At 40.3% G+C, this 17292-nt stretch overlaps 1 protein-coding gene across 3 annotated transcripts in view; it reads left to right on the forward strand.

Annotated features, from left to right (window-relative positions):
- nkain4 (sodium/potassium transporting ATPase interacting 4) overlaps positions 1 to 17292 on the forward strand; it is an 89003-nt gene that overhangs the window by 21799 nt on the left and 49912 nt on the right. For all 3 annotated transcript variants that reach the window (XM_036590915.1, XM_036590913.1, XM_036590914.1), the window contains exon 2: positions 13824 to 13961. In XM_036590915.1, the coding sequence (XP_036446808.1) occupies positions 13824 to 13961 (138 nt within the window). The remainder of the gene's footprint in view (positions 1 to 13823; positions 13962 to 17292) is intronic.

Consider the following 17292-nt stretch of genomic DNA (forward strand, 5'->3'; position numbering starts at 1 on the left):
TGACAGTTTTGGCTACTTTTGAGCAGCACTCAAAAACACTTGTCAGTACATGACTAATAAACACAGCTCTGAACAGTTGTGCACTCATAAAATCATCATATTTTTACTAAAACACAGTTTTCTTTAGTTTTTTCACTGCGGGACTGCAGTCTGAATGTTCCATGCAAAACCTGTTATTTTGAATTTAAGTATTTAAATATTAAAGCTCTCTTTATTACTCAGTTTGAAACTTAATGCTAAATAATTACTCAAATCTAAAGCCTAACGCTGAATATCATCAGAGTAGCCTGTTAGCCTGTTAGCTCAGGGCCAGGCTGTTCATCACAGATCAACTAGTTCAATTAAACCACGTCAAATAATGAGTCTGTTTTCAGCCGTTTACTTCATGTGTTCACAATCTGTAACTGTAAAACGTGAGCATCAGTGAGATCCTGTGTGTTTTTCAGTGATGCACACAAAAGATGCTCGAGTGCTGTTTTCTGAGGTACTTTATAGTTTTACTTATACAGAGAGAAACGTAATGGAGCAGCAGGATTAAATTTAATCTAGATTTACTGTGAAATGATGATTTAAATGTGACCCAGATTATTTTAAAACTAGGTTTAAGGTTTGGTGCAACTGGATTATTAGATAAACCTTGATTTAATCCACGTTTAGGTCTAAACTTTGTTGGAGACGCTAAACCGCACACAGTCAAACACTCTGAGTCATTTTCAGATCAGATATTTTCCTGCTAAGCTGAGTACGGCTTAAATCATAACCAGCCACACAATTACTAAGAAACAGGAAGCTAAGGAGCTAAATACTGTAAGAGATGAGGAAAGGGAGGAATTTAGGAACAGAAGTTACGTAAACATACAAAACAAACAGTTGAACTTGTTTTATTCAGCTCAGTTTCTTTGAATGAAACAATTCAAAGCAAAACTCTAAAAGAATAAAAGCAATATTTTACATCAATTCCAACCTTAGAAACGCTTCAAATCATCTTCTGCCCTGTTTGACTTTTTAGAGATGACCTCCAATCCAAACATACACTTGAGAAAATACAGTAAACAGAATGACGATGTAGACTTTTGATGTCATAATGTGGCCTGTTTACATTTTACAAAGAAAAAGATCAAAAGATCCAAGTTAGTATTAAAGGAATCTAATAAGTGCGAATATTATTTACTTGTAAGTTCTATTAAGATAAATTCCACCAGTATTTTCAAGTACAGAAAAGCAGCTAATCCTTAAAAACTCTCTGCCAAAGCGTAACATAGCAACCCCGACAGAGAGACACCTGTTAGTGTCTTCTTCATTCACAAAAACATTGACCGACACTGTAACAAGTCAAGTCAAAGTTTATTTATATAGAACTTTTACAACAGGTGTGTCACAAAGCAGCGTTACAGAGAAATCCAACCCAACAACCTAATAAATCGTTTCATGAGCTCCAAGCAGCTGAACTAGTTTTATTCAACTCAGAGCAGCTTGATTAGAGACAATGTTTCACTCAAATGATTTAGATTGAATAAAACTAGTTAATTTACTTGTTGCAGCATAAAGTTAATCAGTTCACCCTAAAAATGACTTTATATGGTAACTAGTCAATTAACTAGTTTTAATTAACCTAAATAAATCATTTGAATGAACTGTTGTTTCAGTTAGAGTGTTTTTGAATGCTAGTCCTGGAACTAGTTGAATAAAGCTAGTTCAGTTGCTTGATATCACAAAACTTATTTTTTTAGGTTGAACATACAAACCATTTTTACAGCATGAGGTCATAACAGTGGAGGAAGGTCACGGATGTAAGTAACGTATAGCTGCGCTGGTTCTGCAGGTGAGGGAAAACATTATAGGATCACACTGACGTGGTCTGTGAGCGTAATCACGTTCGGCAGCTTGATAATGATTCGGCTGATGACTTCATGGAATGGATTTTCAACAGAGAGGAAGAGAGAGAGAGAGACAGAGAGAGAGAGAGAGAGAGAGAGAGAGAGAGAGAGAGGTGGAAAAGAGAGACTGATGTAAGGTCATGGAAAATGAATGATACAGTGAAAGCTAGGATCCTGTGTCTTTGTCTGTGTGTGTGTGTGTGTGTGTGTGTGTGTGTGCGTGTGTGTGTGTGTGTGTGTGTGTGTGTGTGTGCGTGTGTGTGTGTGTGTGTGTGTGTGTGTGTGTGTGTGTGTGTGTTTTTAGACCAGTGTAGTTATCAGGAATAGAAAACAAAGTGACCCCTTTATCAGTGAGGACAGGATGGAAAGAAGATGTGTGGTGAAGAGGGCTTGACCCATTGCTGGAGGTGTGGATGACAGGAAGGATGGAGGGAGGGATGGAGAGATGGATGAATGACTCCGTGGGTCACGATCAGGAAACCTCACCCATCTATGAGTCAGTGAGAGCTGTGATGGGGAGGTGGGTGTGTTGGTCAGTGCTTAAGGGTGCTGTAGGTCAGAGGCTGATAAGAGGTTTCCATGTTAGAAATGCAGAGAGGAAAAATGAGGAAGCAGATGGAGGTAAAGAGGTAAATGAGTGTTCAGAGAAATGACAGCAGTACTAAGAGCTTCACTGTGATACGTATACACCGATACCAAGCTGGCAGTTTATTAGGTACTACCTCATACCTACACTCATGGGTCATGTTTTGGATTTTTACCCAATTTTCTCCCACATTTAGTCATGTCCAGATCTTCTCGCTAACTGGCTCTCCTCTGGGGTCATCTCTTTGTTATGAAATGTCTAAAAGGCAGCCCTGTATTTTCAGGGCATATGTTTCCAAGGCCCTGCTTCCATTTCCAGGTCCTATATTCCTTGTGCCGTAGGTTCCCTCACTTAAATTTTCTTGAAAACAACTCTTTGTTAACGTAGCCTCGTGTTTCAGCCCCACGTTTTCTCACTAATATTTTCTCAACATAAAAATAAGATTGACATCCCAGCCTCTGGTATATTTACAAACCTACATATTCTGATATTTTATGTTCAGTAAATAATGTCTGAAAATAATAGATTTCCTTATGAACACAGTCAGGCTGTACGAGAATGTGAATCTATATGATGACAGGCAGAGTTTAAATACTTTTACTTATGATTTTATTTGACCTTCACAACATTAACAGTGTAAAACATTACTAGCCAGTACTAGCTAGGCCTTAGGTCATGGAGAGTGGGGGCCAATTATCCTCTCTTGACTGGGACTGAACTCCTGATGATGGGGTCACCGTGTAGACAGTTGAACCACTCGTTGGCCATTTTATTAGGTAATAAATCGGTGCTGTTTTTATCAGGGTTTCTGTTGACCTGTCTCTTACTACCTAAATACTGCTATGCTCACACAAATGCCCCGCACTAGCCTTCGCCTCAAAAACTAAAAGGAAATCTTTGGGCTTTTTCTGGATTTTGGAAACTACATAATATGCAGGGACATATTTTTCCTTATGGGGACTTTCAGAATGTTCCCAAATTGTAATAGAATTTTATGTGATTTGGTTGGACAGCAGCCCTTCAGTCAGCATAACTACTCAGAGACAGAGTTGAGTACTTACACTATGGGCCAGTTTCCCGGCCATGCATTAAGCAAAGTCTTAGACTCAGCTGAAGTGTCAATGGTGAATCAGCAATAAAAATTCTTTCAGTGTAGGATTAGCCCTAATCTGAGTCTGGGAAATTGGCCCTATATGTCTAGAACATTGTAAAGACTCATCCAACATTTCTTCTGAAATCAGGGGTATTAAAGGTGCATTAGTCTATTTTTATTTTATTATTAGTACAAATAACCTGGAAAGTGTGCAGGGCATAATTTAGAACGTGATGGTTTAAGCAGTGGGATCAGCGTAAGTGTCTGTCTGTGTTTACACTGACAGTCAGTCGGTCATTTTAAAATACCCTCCCCTACACCACATTACTAGGCCCCCTTCTCTGTCTGCATGGCTAGAAGACACGGTGGAATCTGGTTGGTGACCTGGCCCGGCAGATTCTAGTACTGTGATTCATTATAACCCAAAAGGCACGTGTTCATAGGACTGTAACTAAGTTTGACGCCAGATTTTCGAGTATTTTGATCTCCTCTCAAGCAGTGTTAGCATAATGCTGTACCTTTATCATCTGTACTAAATAACAGGGAAAGAAAGTGTCCTTAATAAACAGCCTCATTACTGGAAAGTGAAGTCATGATAATCCCTGATTATGCTGGCAGGCTAAATGACGACGCTGGGCATCGTTGATTCTATGGGGGTGTATTGTGTTGATGGGCAGGAATGACTGGCAGATCCAGAGAGTAAAAAGATCAATCCAGTGTTGTTGTAGTTCATCAGTTTGGCTGCTGGAGGTTTGAGTGTCTTCAGGTTTGACTCATGCACCTTTTAATAGGGAGTCTGTCACCCCTTTTCTGTAATAAAAGCATCCACTCTTCTGCAAAGGCTTTACACTAAATGTTGGAACATTGCTGTGAGGGTTTGAATTGCATTTAGCCACAACAGCATTCGAATAAAGATGTTCGATAGTCCTCCATCATAGAGTTCATTTTCACTGCTACATGGCCCAGTGCTGGGTCTTCATACTCTTAGCCCGGTGTTTCCGACCCAGACATTCCACATTTATGCTCTGTTCAGTTGTGGACTGTCTGGGGGTCCCTCAGGACTGGTTTGAGAACCACTTATTAGAGAGGGTGTCCGGATAGTTTCGAACAAACATGCATACAAAACTGTGATCACCAGTACAGCATTATTTAAAGGAACACTGGTTGATTACCATAGACATTAAAGTTGATGCATTTCCCTGTAGATTCCAAACACATATATAATAGAAGGAAATGGATTCGTATTGACTAATATGCTACAGATGCAGCAGATAGAATTTAGGTTTAAAAATGCTTTCCTTGTCGGTTTTCCCTCTTACGCTCTGCTCTTCAGTGGAAATCGCTGCCGTAGCGTTATGTGTCTTGGTATGAGACCATGGGAAAATCTTTCAGATTTGCTCATCAGCAGCTGGAGAAGAGTCAGCACTTAGAATGATGAGGGGAAAACCAATGATCGACCTTTTGATGGCAATCAATCAGGAGCAAAAAGGTGCATTAACAAAGTAGTTTCACGGACCAGTGGGGGCTAATCTGGGGGAAGTGGCTGATTTAGGAGCGGGAGTGAATTTGATCATCTGCAGATAGAACTACTCTGCCCGGAACCAACAATCTATCAGTCTCCAGCGTCTAAAAGCATTCAGCTATTTCTGCATGTGTTAATGAGTCCCTTAGGTATGAGGGCGTGGTGCGTATGTTTGTGTGTGTGAGAGAGAGAGAGAGAGAGAGAGAGAGAAAGAAAGAGAGAGAGAGAGGGAAAGAGGGAGAGAAGCTTTGTGTCTTTAGTGTTTACAGCTCCTGATGCGTGTAAAGTGTATAACACTGTTTTTATCTCCCAGCATTGGCACCTCTATCATAGTGCACTCAGGCTGGAAAACAGCAGCTGCTTAATGATATAGTAACAGCACAGTAGGAGTGAACAAGCATATATATATATATATATATATATATATATATATATATATATATATATATATATATGTGTGTGTGTGTGTGTGTGTGTGTGTGTATATACACATATATAAAATACCTCATACCATTTTATGTCATACACATAATTCGATATTTCTGCCAGAATATAAAAGAAAGAAACTGACTTGCCATGTGTTTGGCTATATCTGTAAACTTGTGTACAGGACCTGAAGCATGATAAGATTGTCTCTCTGTTGATAATTAAATGCCGTCCAGTTTGTCCTTTTTTGAGGCCCCTGCCCCCAGACTGTCTGTGCGTGGGCCTGCTCCAGGTCGAGATGGCAGCCTGTAGTGTTTGCAATAAAAGAGGAGGAACTGCACTGAAGACTTTCTTTACGACCAGTTTAAAGAGCAAATGAACAACATCACTGTTTTATTACCTGTCGCTGTCACTTTGGCTAATAAAGACTGGCTGATTTCACTGTGAAGACATCAGCCATAAATATTTGTGATGAGTTTACCCCTGTAATACAGTGCTGCTCTGATATTTTGAGCGCAGCCTTGTTTCCTTACGTAAGCAGCCCAGGGCGCTCTTGAAAGACGCATACACACCAAACACATTTGCATAATTCTGCATCGCGTCTGGGTCCATAATCTGTCTGCATTACTTCAAGGTCAATTTCTCAGTAAATTGCTTGTGAGATCTGGCAAGTTCTCTTTTCAGTGTCAGACTGGGTGGAGTTTGGGAGGAAAACTTTTGTTCTCGGGTGAAAATGTGCATTGAAAACATTCTCATTACGTGAAGGCAAGACAGATGAAAGGCAAAGACAGTGTGTGAAAAGAGAGAGAGGCGGAGTTACAGTAGGACTTGGGTTAAAATAAAGAGATCATCTTTCCCTCCAACACTCAGTTTGCCAGGCCCAGCTGTGCAGTCTGAGCTCCTCACCGTTTCGCCACAGCCTCACGTCTCTATTAGCAGGTGATAAATCTGTAGGCCTGTGTGTTCCAGCCTCTCCAGGAAAGCCATTTAAACACTGGAGAACCACACACACACCTTCACCTCTTAACCCCTGTCCTAAGCCCTCATGCCCTGACCTACCTCTTCCCTCTGGCTCATATAAATCAGCCTCCGATGCTAAAGCTATGTTGAATCCTGGCACCTGTCAAATTCCTACAGCCTTGGCCCAGTTCCAGTTTCAGTGATGAGAGCATTTCCCTGAGCTGCCTTTGGCTGTGGAATGATGTTGAACCGTGGATCAATTATTGTACGCTGGCGAGTGTTATCCCATTACATGTTATTATGGCATATCTGATTTTTTCTAGCTTCAGTAAGAGGGCCATTAGAGTCTAAGTACTATCGTCAATCAGCGGTCGACTTGCGGACGATATCTGATAGTTCCTCCAGCCGTCTAAGTGCATGTGGACACTGGAGCTCCATGCTAAACACGAGCGTGTTAAGCAGAACATGACGGTTAAACTATCTCCTACAGTGGTTAGTGAGTAGAGTAACACAGTAAGACTATGGAATCTGTCCCAGATCTATGACCTTGTTTACACTTGGTCACTTCATCTGACCAGTGTCCAAATTGTATCCTGGTAAGATTTTAGCCACATGCTTTTACGCCTGGTAGTCACCTGGTGGTCTCCAGTTAGTGGGATTGATATCCGGTCACTGTGTGGGACAGAATATGTAAATCTGCTCATTACGAGGCAACCAGTTACCAATTGTTTATCCGATCAGCCTCTTCACCTGCAGTTTGTTTTGCACAATAGCGTCTGTCCATGTTGCTGTCAAGCGTTTTGTTTTGTCTGGTGTGAATATCCTCCTCGCAGACATGGATCACGTTCCGAGTGACGTACAGCGTGGCGAGGAGTGTCGGTTGTAGTGGGAGGAGTTCTGGTTGTGGAATGTGTCTTGGAGAGATGGATGTGTTTACACTGCTATAACGTGGCTCAAATGCATCTCAGACCTCCTGAAGTGGTTGAAGCAATCAGATTTTAAAAGTTTCTTGGGTGAGTTTAAGGTTTGGCCTCATCCAGATATAATCCTGACCAGATGTAAATGGGGTCTATGAGTGTTTGGCCAACTGTCTAGTAGTATGTCTGTGGCTTCTATTGATGATGAGCTATGGCCAGATTGATACAGAAAACAACAAAACCACTAAGGATGCTGGGAAGCTCCACTCCTACCACTACAATGTTTACAAACCTCAGTTGCAAAAAATTTGGGACAGCATGTGAAATGAAAATGCAAACAGAAGACAGTTTTTTTTTTTTACTCTTTAAGCAAAAACAGTACAAAGATATTTAACGATTTACGAATGTTGTGAATGTTCAAAAAACATTTTAAACAGTTGATACAATCATGCTTGGTTAAAAAAGGCCTCGTCCTTAATGAGCTTAAAGGCTCCCTACATGTCTAAAAAATGAATCAGCAGTTACTCAAAGTTTAACAACATTCTTCGCTGAGTGATTGCAGGATTTTAGGTATTTCACCTTCTACTAATCTTTTGGTATCATCAAAAGATTCTGGGAATCTGTCAATCTCTGAGCATAAGGAGTAAGGCTGAAAATCACCACTGAATGCTTGTGACTTTTGAATGGCACTGTATTAAAAACTGGCGTGCTTCTTTGGTGGATATCTCCACACGGTCTCGGGAATTCTTTGACAATCCATTGTCAATGAGCCCTGTTTGCTGCTGGATCCACAGTGTAAGTTAAGACTGCACTTTACACAAATCTCAGCAACTTCTCTGAGCTCAAGCTCATCTGAAAGGACTGATGTCCAGCGAAAATGTATATGTGGTCTGACAAGTCAGTGTTTCAGATTGTTTATGGAAATAATGGACGTTGTGTTCTCCAGGCCAAGAAAAGAAACCATCCAGATCAGACCAGTCTAAAATTCAAAAGCCAGGGTCTGTCATGGTATGCCGGTGTATTAGTGCCCATAGCATGGGTTAGTTGCATATCTGTGAAAAAACTCTAAAAGACGCTATATATACACGTTTTAGAGCAACACATGCTGCCTTCTAGACAACGTCTTTTTCAGGGACGTCCATGCTTATTTTAGCATGACAACGCCAAGCCACGTTCTACACGTTTTACAAAAACATGGCTGTGTTATCAGAGTGCGGGTGCCAGACTGGCCTGCCTGAGATGTTTCAGCTGTTTATGAAAGGGGACCGTTGAATTGTTAGTCGTATTTGGCAATTCACCTTCATATCAGTCAGTAAAGCACTGTTTAACTAAAACTATTGCCATTCATTTAATTTGTCTGTGACAAATTCTTCATCAATCAGTTGAGCACTAATTTAGACCATGCTGGCTCTGTGATCTTGGTTCAGGTTTGCTTAACTATGAGTTCTAAAAACACTGGGCCACTAGATAAATTCACCACTAATCTTCCTAGATTTTTTCCTAAATGTGTTCTTGAGAAACATCTTTAGAAAAAGTCTCCATCAGATTCATGACGTGTTCTTAAAGCGCAGAACTGTTCTCCCCTTTGTGCTCTTGAGTGTGTAGATTCTGTTCTTACCTAAGAACAAATCTCAGATAAGAGAACACTGGTGAGTCAGAATCTTCGTCAAAACTGCGTAAGTGGGTTTTAAAAATAAATTTCTTCGTAAGAACAGTTGGTGAACAAGACCCTAAAACGGCTAATGATAAACCCGTGGCCTCCTCAATCCAATACGGTGCCCATCCTAAGATTAATTGCTGATCTGAAGTCGGGAGAGGAGGAACTGTCTACAGCACAAAAAGTGAAACTCACCCCAGTTATTTGTCAGCCTGGCTCCATTCTGAGGTGACAGTTGGGCTGGTCACGCTGTGTGACTGATTGGGTCGTGTGGACTGGGATTAATCTTTCTAATGACTGTCACTGTGCCTTTTCGACCTGTGTATGTGAGTATTTTCTAGACCGGGCTTATCTTTAGATTAGTGCTGGATGTGTTTCTAGGTCAAGCGTTTGTTGTCTTGTTCTCTGTTTTATGGAAGCAAGAAAGCAGGATCCATCCCCTTTAACCTGTCCTCTCTCCATCTTACAGGCCACCAATTTTTCCAGTCCCTCCCCCTCCAACTCACACAGAGATCGCTCAACAGCACTTTTCCTTTTCTGAACCTGAAACCCTGAGTATCGGCTCAAATCCATATTTTTTCTTGCTTGAACTAAAGAAGTAGTATTTTCGCATGTAATTCAGATCTGTTTTACATTGTTCCTGTCATGCAGGGATTTTGTGCCACAAAAATTCAAGAAAACATAAATTTATATTATAAGCCAAAATGTATTTGCCCTACATAAAAAGTTGCAGTGGTTGATTCTCTGCTGAATTTAGCTTCTAGAATGTCTGTTTTGAGGATCTAACCGTGGTCCCCACCGCACCAGAGCTCAGTTTCCCTTGATGCCGCTTTTCCATGTCAGATGTTTTGATGTAGGATTCTTAGGGAAGAAATCTAGATGAAATTCCGTGAAATGTATTTTTAGTGATATATTACGTTCCATAGCTCTGTATGATTTCAATAGGACACTCACTATTTCAGTCTTTTCTGCTTTATAATGTTTCAAAATGATCTCAGTAATTTTCCTGAATAGACAGCCATGCTGATTTTCTTCAGTCTTATTTCAGAACTGTACATTTCGTATTACTTTTCTAATTTGAGGACCTAAAAAAATTTGATTTGATCTTGGCATCTCTTATCTGGGGAAATTTATTGCATAAATCCAGCACCATTTTGATCCATCTCTTTGATAAAATACATATTTATAGCGTAAATAAGTTATCTAAACGTATAAAAAGGTCTGTATAAAACTATACAAAAGGTCAAATTATGATTTGTTGATATTCTACCTCTATAATGTTTTCTAATTCTAATTCTATAATGTAAATATGATGACAGTTCTAAAAGTTTTACTGCATGAATACCATTTAGGAAATTAGGGGAACTGTTAAGGTCAAGACTAGATCTGGAAGACCAAGAAAAATCTCTGAGGAACGGCTCCTAGACTGGTCAGACTTTATTGAAGATATTGCATTTGCATTGTATTCTGAAGAGAAAGACTGTCTTTCCTCCTCTGTTCAATCCAGCCACAGTTTGGTCCTGGATTGCGGTGCCGGGTGTTGAATAGATGCCAGTTCTAAATTCACATCTGTCTCCTCATCTGCTCCTGTGAAGTCACACCTCTCTTCGCTCTCTCCTATCTGTCTTTCACGTTGTCGTTATCTCTGAGCAGACGTGAGGTCATTCTCCGTGGAGAACCCCTCGTCACCCTGTTTTGCCTCCCCAGTCTAATCAAGCCAAGTTCCTGAAACACAGGCTTCACTGTGCCGTGCCAGGTCTGTGATACAGCGTGTCCCGAGTGTTTTGGCTAGCAGCAGCTCCTTGCCAGTCGGTTCAGGTTTATTCAGAGTGTTGATCTGTGCCTGGCTAGTTCCTCTGTTGTGAGGCGCCAAGCAAACAGCAGAAAATGGAGGAGATCATCCTCCGAATGTGGCAAACAGCCACACTGGTCTTTTAATGAGTCGCTCAGTGAGCTGAATGAGGCAGCATTAGGTATGAAATCTGGTCTGTTAGCACTGATAGCATTAATCTGTGCCAGTTCTGTGAAAGACTGAAGTATTTTACTGGGCTGTTATGATGGTTGTGGTGCTCTACAGATATTCCTCTACTTTAAGACCATAAATAACTGAGTGTCAGAGATGATGGATTGTGTGGGTTTCACTGGTCACATAAATGTATATTATAAGTTGATTACTCACAAAAAAAATCAGTAAATCAGCAGTGATTGGTTGGCAGTGTGCACGATGATAATGCGCCCAGGCATATCTATAAATATTTGGATGTCATCAAAGTTATTATTTTAGCTATCACAGAATATTCAAGTTAAAATATAAACTTAATTTGAATTTTCAGCTTCAGCTTGAACTGTATAGGGATTACAGCCATTTTTGACAATGACTTTGTCAATGTCTAAATATTTATAGACCTGAATGTATAATAAATTCTACAACTGGGATGATAAGCAATTTTGGAAAACATAAGGACAAAATTTTTTAAAACCCACAGATATTTTAATGTCTTACAGGAATAAAATTTTAAAAACCTACATATGAACAATAACGCTGTGTTTCATATTTGCTAATTGTTGCTCTTGTAGTTTGTTCGCTCCTTTCAATGCTTGAGGGTCTAAACGAGAGCAGTGCTGTGAAACGCCTCCCACTGATTCAGCTCCTGAGTGAGTCTGTGTTAAACCTTTTAACAGGATGGGCTGTTACTTCTGTCTTCAGCTTTGAGTGTCTGGCTAAAGAAGTTGTTAGTAAACAATGGATCCTTTTCTTTATATTCTTTGTCTCTTGAGTATTAAATAAAGAAGCACATCAGACTTGATGTGAAGGGTTTGCAGCATTAACAATCACATCCGTCCGTAAAAATTGGTGTAAAATTCCTTACAACAAATCACTAAATTTAAGAAAAATTTGTTTTTGGCGACATTTTCCTTGTGTAGCACCACAAGTAAAACAAGGACTAGAGTTTTCGAGCATGGATTGGAGTGAAGATCATTCATGCATACCAAACGCAATGGAAAAGAACAAATAAATTCTACCTATCGATTTAATGATCGGTATTGATCATTAGAGATAGTGATTAGGTGGTCCAGCCCTGTTAAATTCTACCAGTGGTCTATTATAGAATAGGAAACAGAGCCTGGTAAACCATTTACATTCATTTTTATCATTTTTTTATTTTTCCTGTTTTTTTTTTCCTAAAATTCTTTGTACTTTTTCTAGTAAAGTATGTCGGTGGTGGGTCTCGCTTTCTGCTTTTTGAGTTGATCAATTCCTGGCTTGGAACAGAGCAAAAACTTGCTAATACATACTTCATTTTTTTGTAATTTGCGATTGTTTGTATACTGTATAATAAATATGAAACTGATCAGACAAACACCATCAGCTACTAAACAAACTGACCAAACAAATGTCTCACTTTGCCATTTTTCTCTTAGTCAGCAAATCACCGTCAGCGTAGTAAACTGCAGTGATATAAAGTTCGAGAGCTGTTCCAGCCCAGAGGTTTAATCTCATCTGATCACTTTCCGGATATCCATATATATAAAAACACAACAACAATTCGTTAGTATTTTATCTGTTCTTCACAACGTAGGAGTTAAAATCAGCCTGCTGAATAGAAACTAACTAACTGGCAGACACGTCAGTGACAGGCTCTGGTTTTGCCCCGACAGGTAATCTGATTGGCCTTCTCTCTCTCAACATATCAAAGATGAGCTCTGATTGGATCTCTCTGTGTGGTTGTCCAGGCATATTGCCCGTCCACACTGGACATTGTTAAAAAACTGTGCACAAATCTTTATTGATAACATATTTTCCTGTCCTGTTTCCTGAGTTTCTTGCTGTATGAGATGATGAAATGCATGTTTTCGAGGCCTGGCCCAAAGCCTGACAGTGAAATCTTTGAGAACCTGGTTTATCGTTGTTCACTTTGAAATATTTAGAAGACTCTGCTTACTCAAATAAAATAAATAAATAAGTAAATGGTTGATGGGTTCATTACTGGTGTAATCAATAGTGGCTGCCAGTTCAGACTCTGTCATTAAGATGTATTTGATCAGGTCTCAATCAAGATGAATTTTTTCTTTAGCGTATCGATAACACCTATTTATCATTAATAGTGGCTGGGAAGTCTGTCCTATTGTCTGATTTGCAGCCCCCCCAGCTCCCTCATCCATCACCCCCAGCAGCCGTCACCCAGTGTCCTCCTCTCCGCGCCCGTCACACTCTCGCCCGATTCTCATTACACCGCCCTCTCGACCCGATCCCACAGGAGGAGGAGACTCAGTACCACTTGGAGTACAAAGGGCTGCTGGGCTAATCGAGCTCCATGCTAATGCAGTCTTGCATGATGAAAGGTGCAAAATGCTTGATGTCCATGTAGCAGCAGGCGTGGCAGCAGCGCTGAGGTGCTGAAAACAGGTGAAATTTATGGGCCGGGTTTTTTCGTTTCTGCGCTTCCTTTGTTGAAAATCATGTCCCAGTGATAATGTGGCGTGCAGGTGTTTGTTGTTGTGTCCGGGTCTTTGTTGAATCAGATTTGTTGATGTGTCAATCTTTTACACCTGCCCCAAACTCAGCAGCTCAGCTGTGCTATCGGACAGGGTTGTTTATATGCAGAACATAAGAACTTTTGAACGATTCCTGGTTTTGGCCTGACAGCCTTTGTTGAAAAGCATTCAGCTACACTATTGGGAACAAACACAGCGGCATCAGCAGACGCTGCCCTGCTCTGATGCAGAGCTCAGCTGTAAATCACGGCATTGTTAAATGTAAATATGTCTTGTTTTGTTTTGTAGATGGTGGCTCTTGAGAGGCAGGTGTTTGATTTCCTGGGTTATCAGTGGGCTCCCATCTTGGCCAACTTCTTCCACATCATCGTTGTCATCCTGGGCCTTTTCGGCACCATCCAGTACCGCCCGCGCTACATAGTGGTGGTGAGTATCCACACATATCGCCACATTAAGAACAAACCTTGTATCTTCACTTTTGTTGTTTTTCTATTTTTTACAGTATTTGAAAATACCAGCTGCTCTTTACATTGTTTGAAATTTTCATGATAACTGGAACAGAAATGGTCCAAAACTGCTTACGTTAAAATATCTTTACCTAATTACATTTGAGTGCTTACATTTACATTATGAGTGCTTTTTCTCTAACATTAGAATAAACACAAATAAAAATAGACAATATGTGGTTCAGTGTGTGAGCTTAACTATTTCCAAACGTCTTGGGGAAGCCTAGTGTTTCTGATTACCATCATCCACCTGCGTCAGCTAATCGGTCCTTCTTAAAGTAAATCAGATGTGCTGCTGATGGATTTTAACAAACCCATGCAGTGACCTGAGTGCAGAGAGCAGTCAGGAATCAAACCTGTGTTCTTTTAACTGCATTCTTCTAACTGAGCTATTATTAACTTAAAAACCATCTGGCTACTTTATTTTTGTTTATTTCTATTTATTTGTAACTGTTATAGTGTTTCTGCTGGCAAAAACGCTCTTACTGCCGTATTTAAATAGTTTCAAATGATTTTTGTGGCTGCCTGAAACTGTTGTGCAGTACTGTATGTTGGACCCCCCCGTTATTAAAATGACCTTAAAAGAACAAATAACTGTGATTTTCTTGTTGTCTCAGCCGTTTTAGTGCTCTAATGTAGGCTGATGATTGAAGTGCATTAGCGCAGCTGCCGATGAGTCATGAGTGTAAAATTGATGAAGCAGTGAGATGCAGTGGGGAAGCCTCAGGGCCTTATAGGACTTCAGAGGAGACCTAATGGTTTCTGTTATATAAAAAATGCATAATCTGTCATTTTTAGTTCATTTTTATTTAATGTAATCTTTATGCTTGTGTTAAACTCTGCAAGTATTGTAGTTATACTCTCATTTATTTAGGTTTTGGTAGAAAACAGAAGGGTTAGGTTATTGAAATGCCCAGTGGGAATTTGTCCAGTCAGGACTTTTTTTATCCATGGTTTTTGGGTAGATACAGCAAGAGCTCTTTACTGAAGGAGTCGCTATAAAATATGCTACAAGGCATGAATATGTCTGTTACAGTCTACAAATAAAACATGGATTGTTTTATTTGTTTTTTCCACAATACATGAGTCTCAGCTTTGGCCTTCTCAACTAATGACTGCACCCCTGAGTCTTTGTGAGCGACGCTCATTGGAAACATTTCTTAGAGCGAAACGTCTTTTCAGTGTGTGCAGATCTGCTAGTCGTTAACTGAAGAGAGGTGATGTAAGGACTTGAGGAGGAGGACTTAAGAGTAGCGCTCAGTGTTAATGGACCCTGACGCACAGCCCTCACCTCACTGCCTTCCAAAGCACTAGACTGATCCCTGTACTCCCAACACATTGTTTGGCATTTTAATCTCTAGAATCTGCTCCTAATTACTATTAATTAAATGATTAAAGTCCGGCTCACCTCAGCTCCTTACTGGGTCAAGCCTAATTCCAACGGCACTCCAAAGCCTACTGGATTTCCACAGCTTCAGCTTTAGTTTTAATGAAAGAGAAGAGGTTATTTTTAGGCATTGCAGTCTGAGGCGCAGAGTAGAAGACGTTCATAAGAACTTCTTGTGATTAACGATGTCAGCACTGCTGCAAATGTGGATAGAACAGATGGAATGTAAGTAGAAGTGACCTAAACATTACCCAGGAATGAAGTAGCATCTCCTGCTGAATTGGACAGCACAGTTTTTTCAAAGTACAGACATTGAGTTTATTATTGATTCCAGATTGTTTTGGTCTTTATTTTGAATGTGTGATAGATCAGATGTATGTTTTGTCCTGTAATCAAGGCATGATGGCTAATTCAGTGTTTAGCTTTAATTAGCTATAACAGCATAGTCCAGCTCATTAGCATAGCATCTTAAACTGGAATCTCAACCTAATGTAGTGAATCTAAAGTTGAATTCGTCAAACTGAAAGTCATTTCTGTCAGCATTCTGTAAAGTCTGTTCAGTTTTGGAACAGTTTCTTCAAAAGATCACATTTGTGGGCAGAAACAGGTCAATTAATGATGCTGTTAATGTGTCGACACTTTATCCCAAAACAGTTTCAACATGTTTTAATAGGTTTAAGTTAAAAGGTGAGTGAAGATTCAGTTCAAGCTTTATGCTGAAAAGCAACAGCTTATAAAAGAGAGAAAGTCGGGCAGGAAATGATGGAGGACAGATGTGAAGAGACCTGCAGCTTCAGGGCAGGAAAACTCCTGGGAATCTGGAGGGAGTTTTGTCTCGGCATGTCAGCATCTCGCCGTTCACCCCCCTGTCCATCTAGCTGTGTATTACTCACCTATAATCATGACTTAGTGCATGAATCACCGTGTCTAAAGTTCAGTCTTCCCCAACAAGACATTAGCTTAATCTTAGGTCATCTTACTGAAAGGTGGAAGTCGTTTTGCCTCAGGCTGCACTTTACCGTCATTTGAGACCTACAACTCCTCCGACTCGTGCACAGCTGTGAGTTTATCTGCTCCGCTGAGTGAACGTTTGTCAGTTAGTTACTATAATGGTTATGAAAATGTCAGTGCGGTTTTTATCATCTAATTCTGGACCCCTTTCTGTGCTCCAGTTACGGAAAATTAGACCTGAGTTCAACCGTCTCTTTCTTGAAATGAGAACTTTTTTCTGTGGAGTTTCTGTTGTGGAAGGTCTCTCTGAAGAACCCTTTGGCATTTTAAAATGTTCTTTGAAAGATTAAGCAGCCAACTATGCCTTAGAGCCAAGCTTTCCACAAGGGACAAAGGATTTCTCAAAGAGCTTCGTCCTCTTTCCTTAATGCTCTCGGTATGAACCAACGCTGGGTGACCTCTCAGTGTGAGCTCCTAGTCTGGTGAAATGGCAGTTACTAAGTCTACTATCTGCAGAACTGCGAATGAATTAGAAAAGCGCTTTTCTCCAATTTCCCTGATTCCTCAGCTCTGCGAAGTTAAACAGACTAGAAACCAGCCGTCTTGCTTATCACTAGGAGGAGTGCTAATTTAAATTAGCATCTGAATGGCCTTTATGGCTGCATTGTGAAAAGCACAGGATGGTCAATAGAAGGAGACGGAACCAGGCCAGAACGTTCAGCTCTAAACCAAGATGCAGCCTTGTAAATTATTCCACGGCCATTTTAGCACATTTTCATGCTAATAGACTTATAAACACAAGTATCTGCCTTACTGAGCCACGAACACATCATCACCCAGATTTACATGGAATGCAGTTACTTAAAAGTCTGCTGAGTGACCCTCTAAGGTGTTTTGTGCCATCAGTGACATT

Source organism: Colossoma macropomum, unplaced genomic scaffold (genome assembly GCF_904425465.1).
Source record: "Colossoma macropomum unplaced genomic scaffold, Colossoma_macropomum, whole genome shotgun sequence".
NCBI classification, from domain to species: Eukaryota; Metazoa; Chordata; class Actinopteri; order Characiformes; family Serrasalmidae; genus Colossoma; species Colossoma macropomum.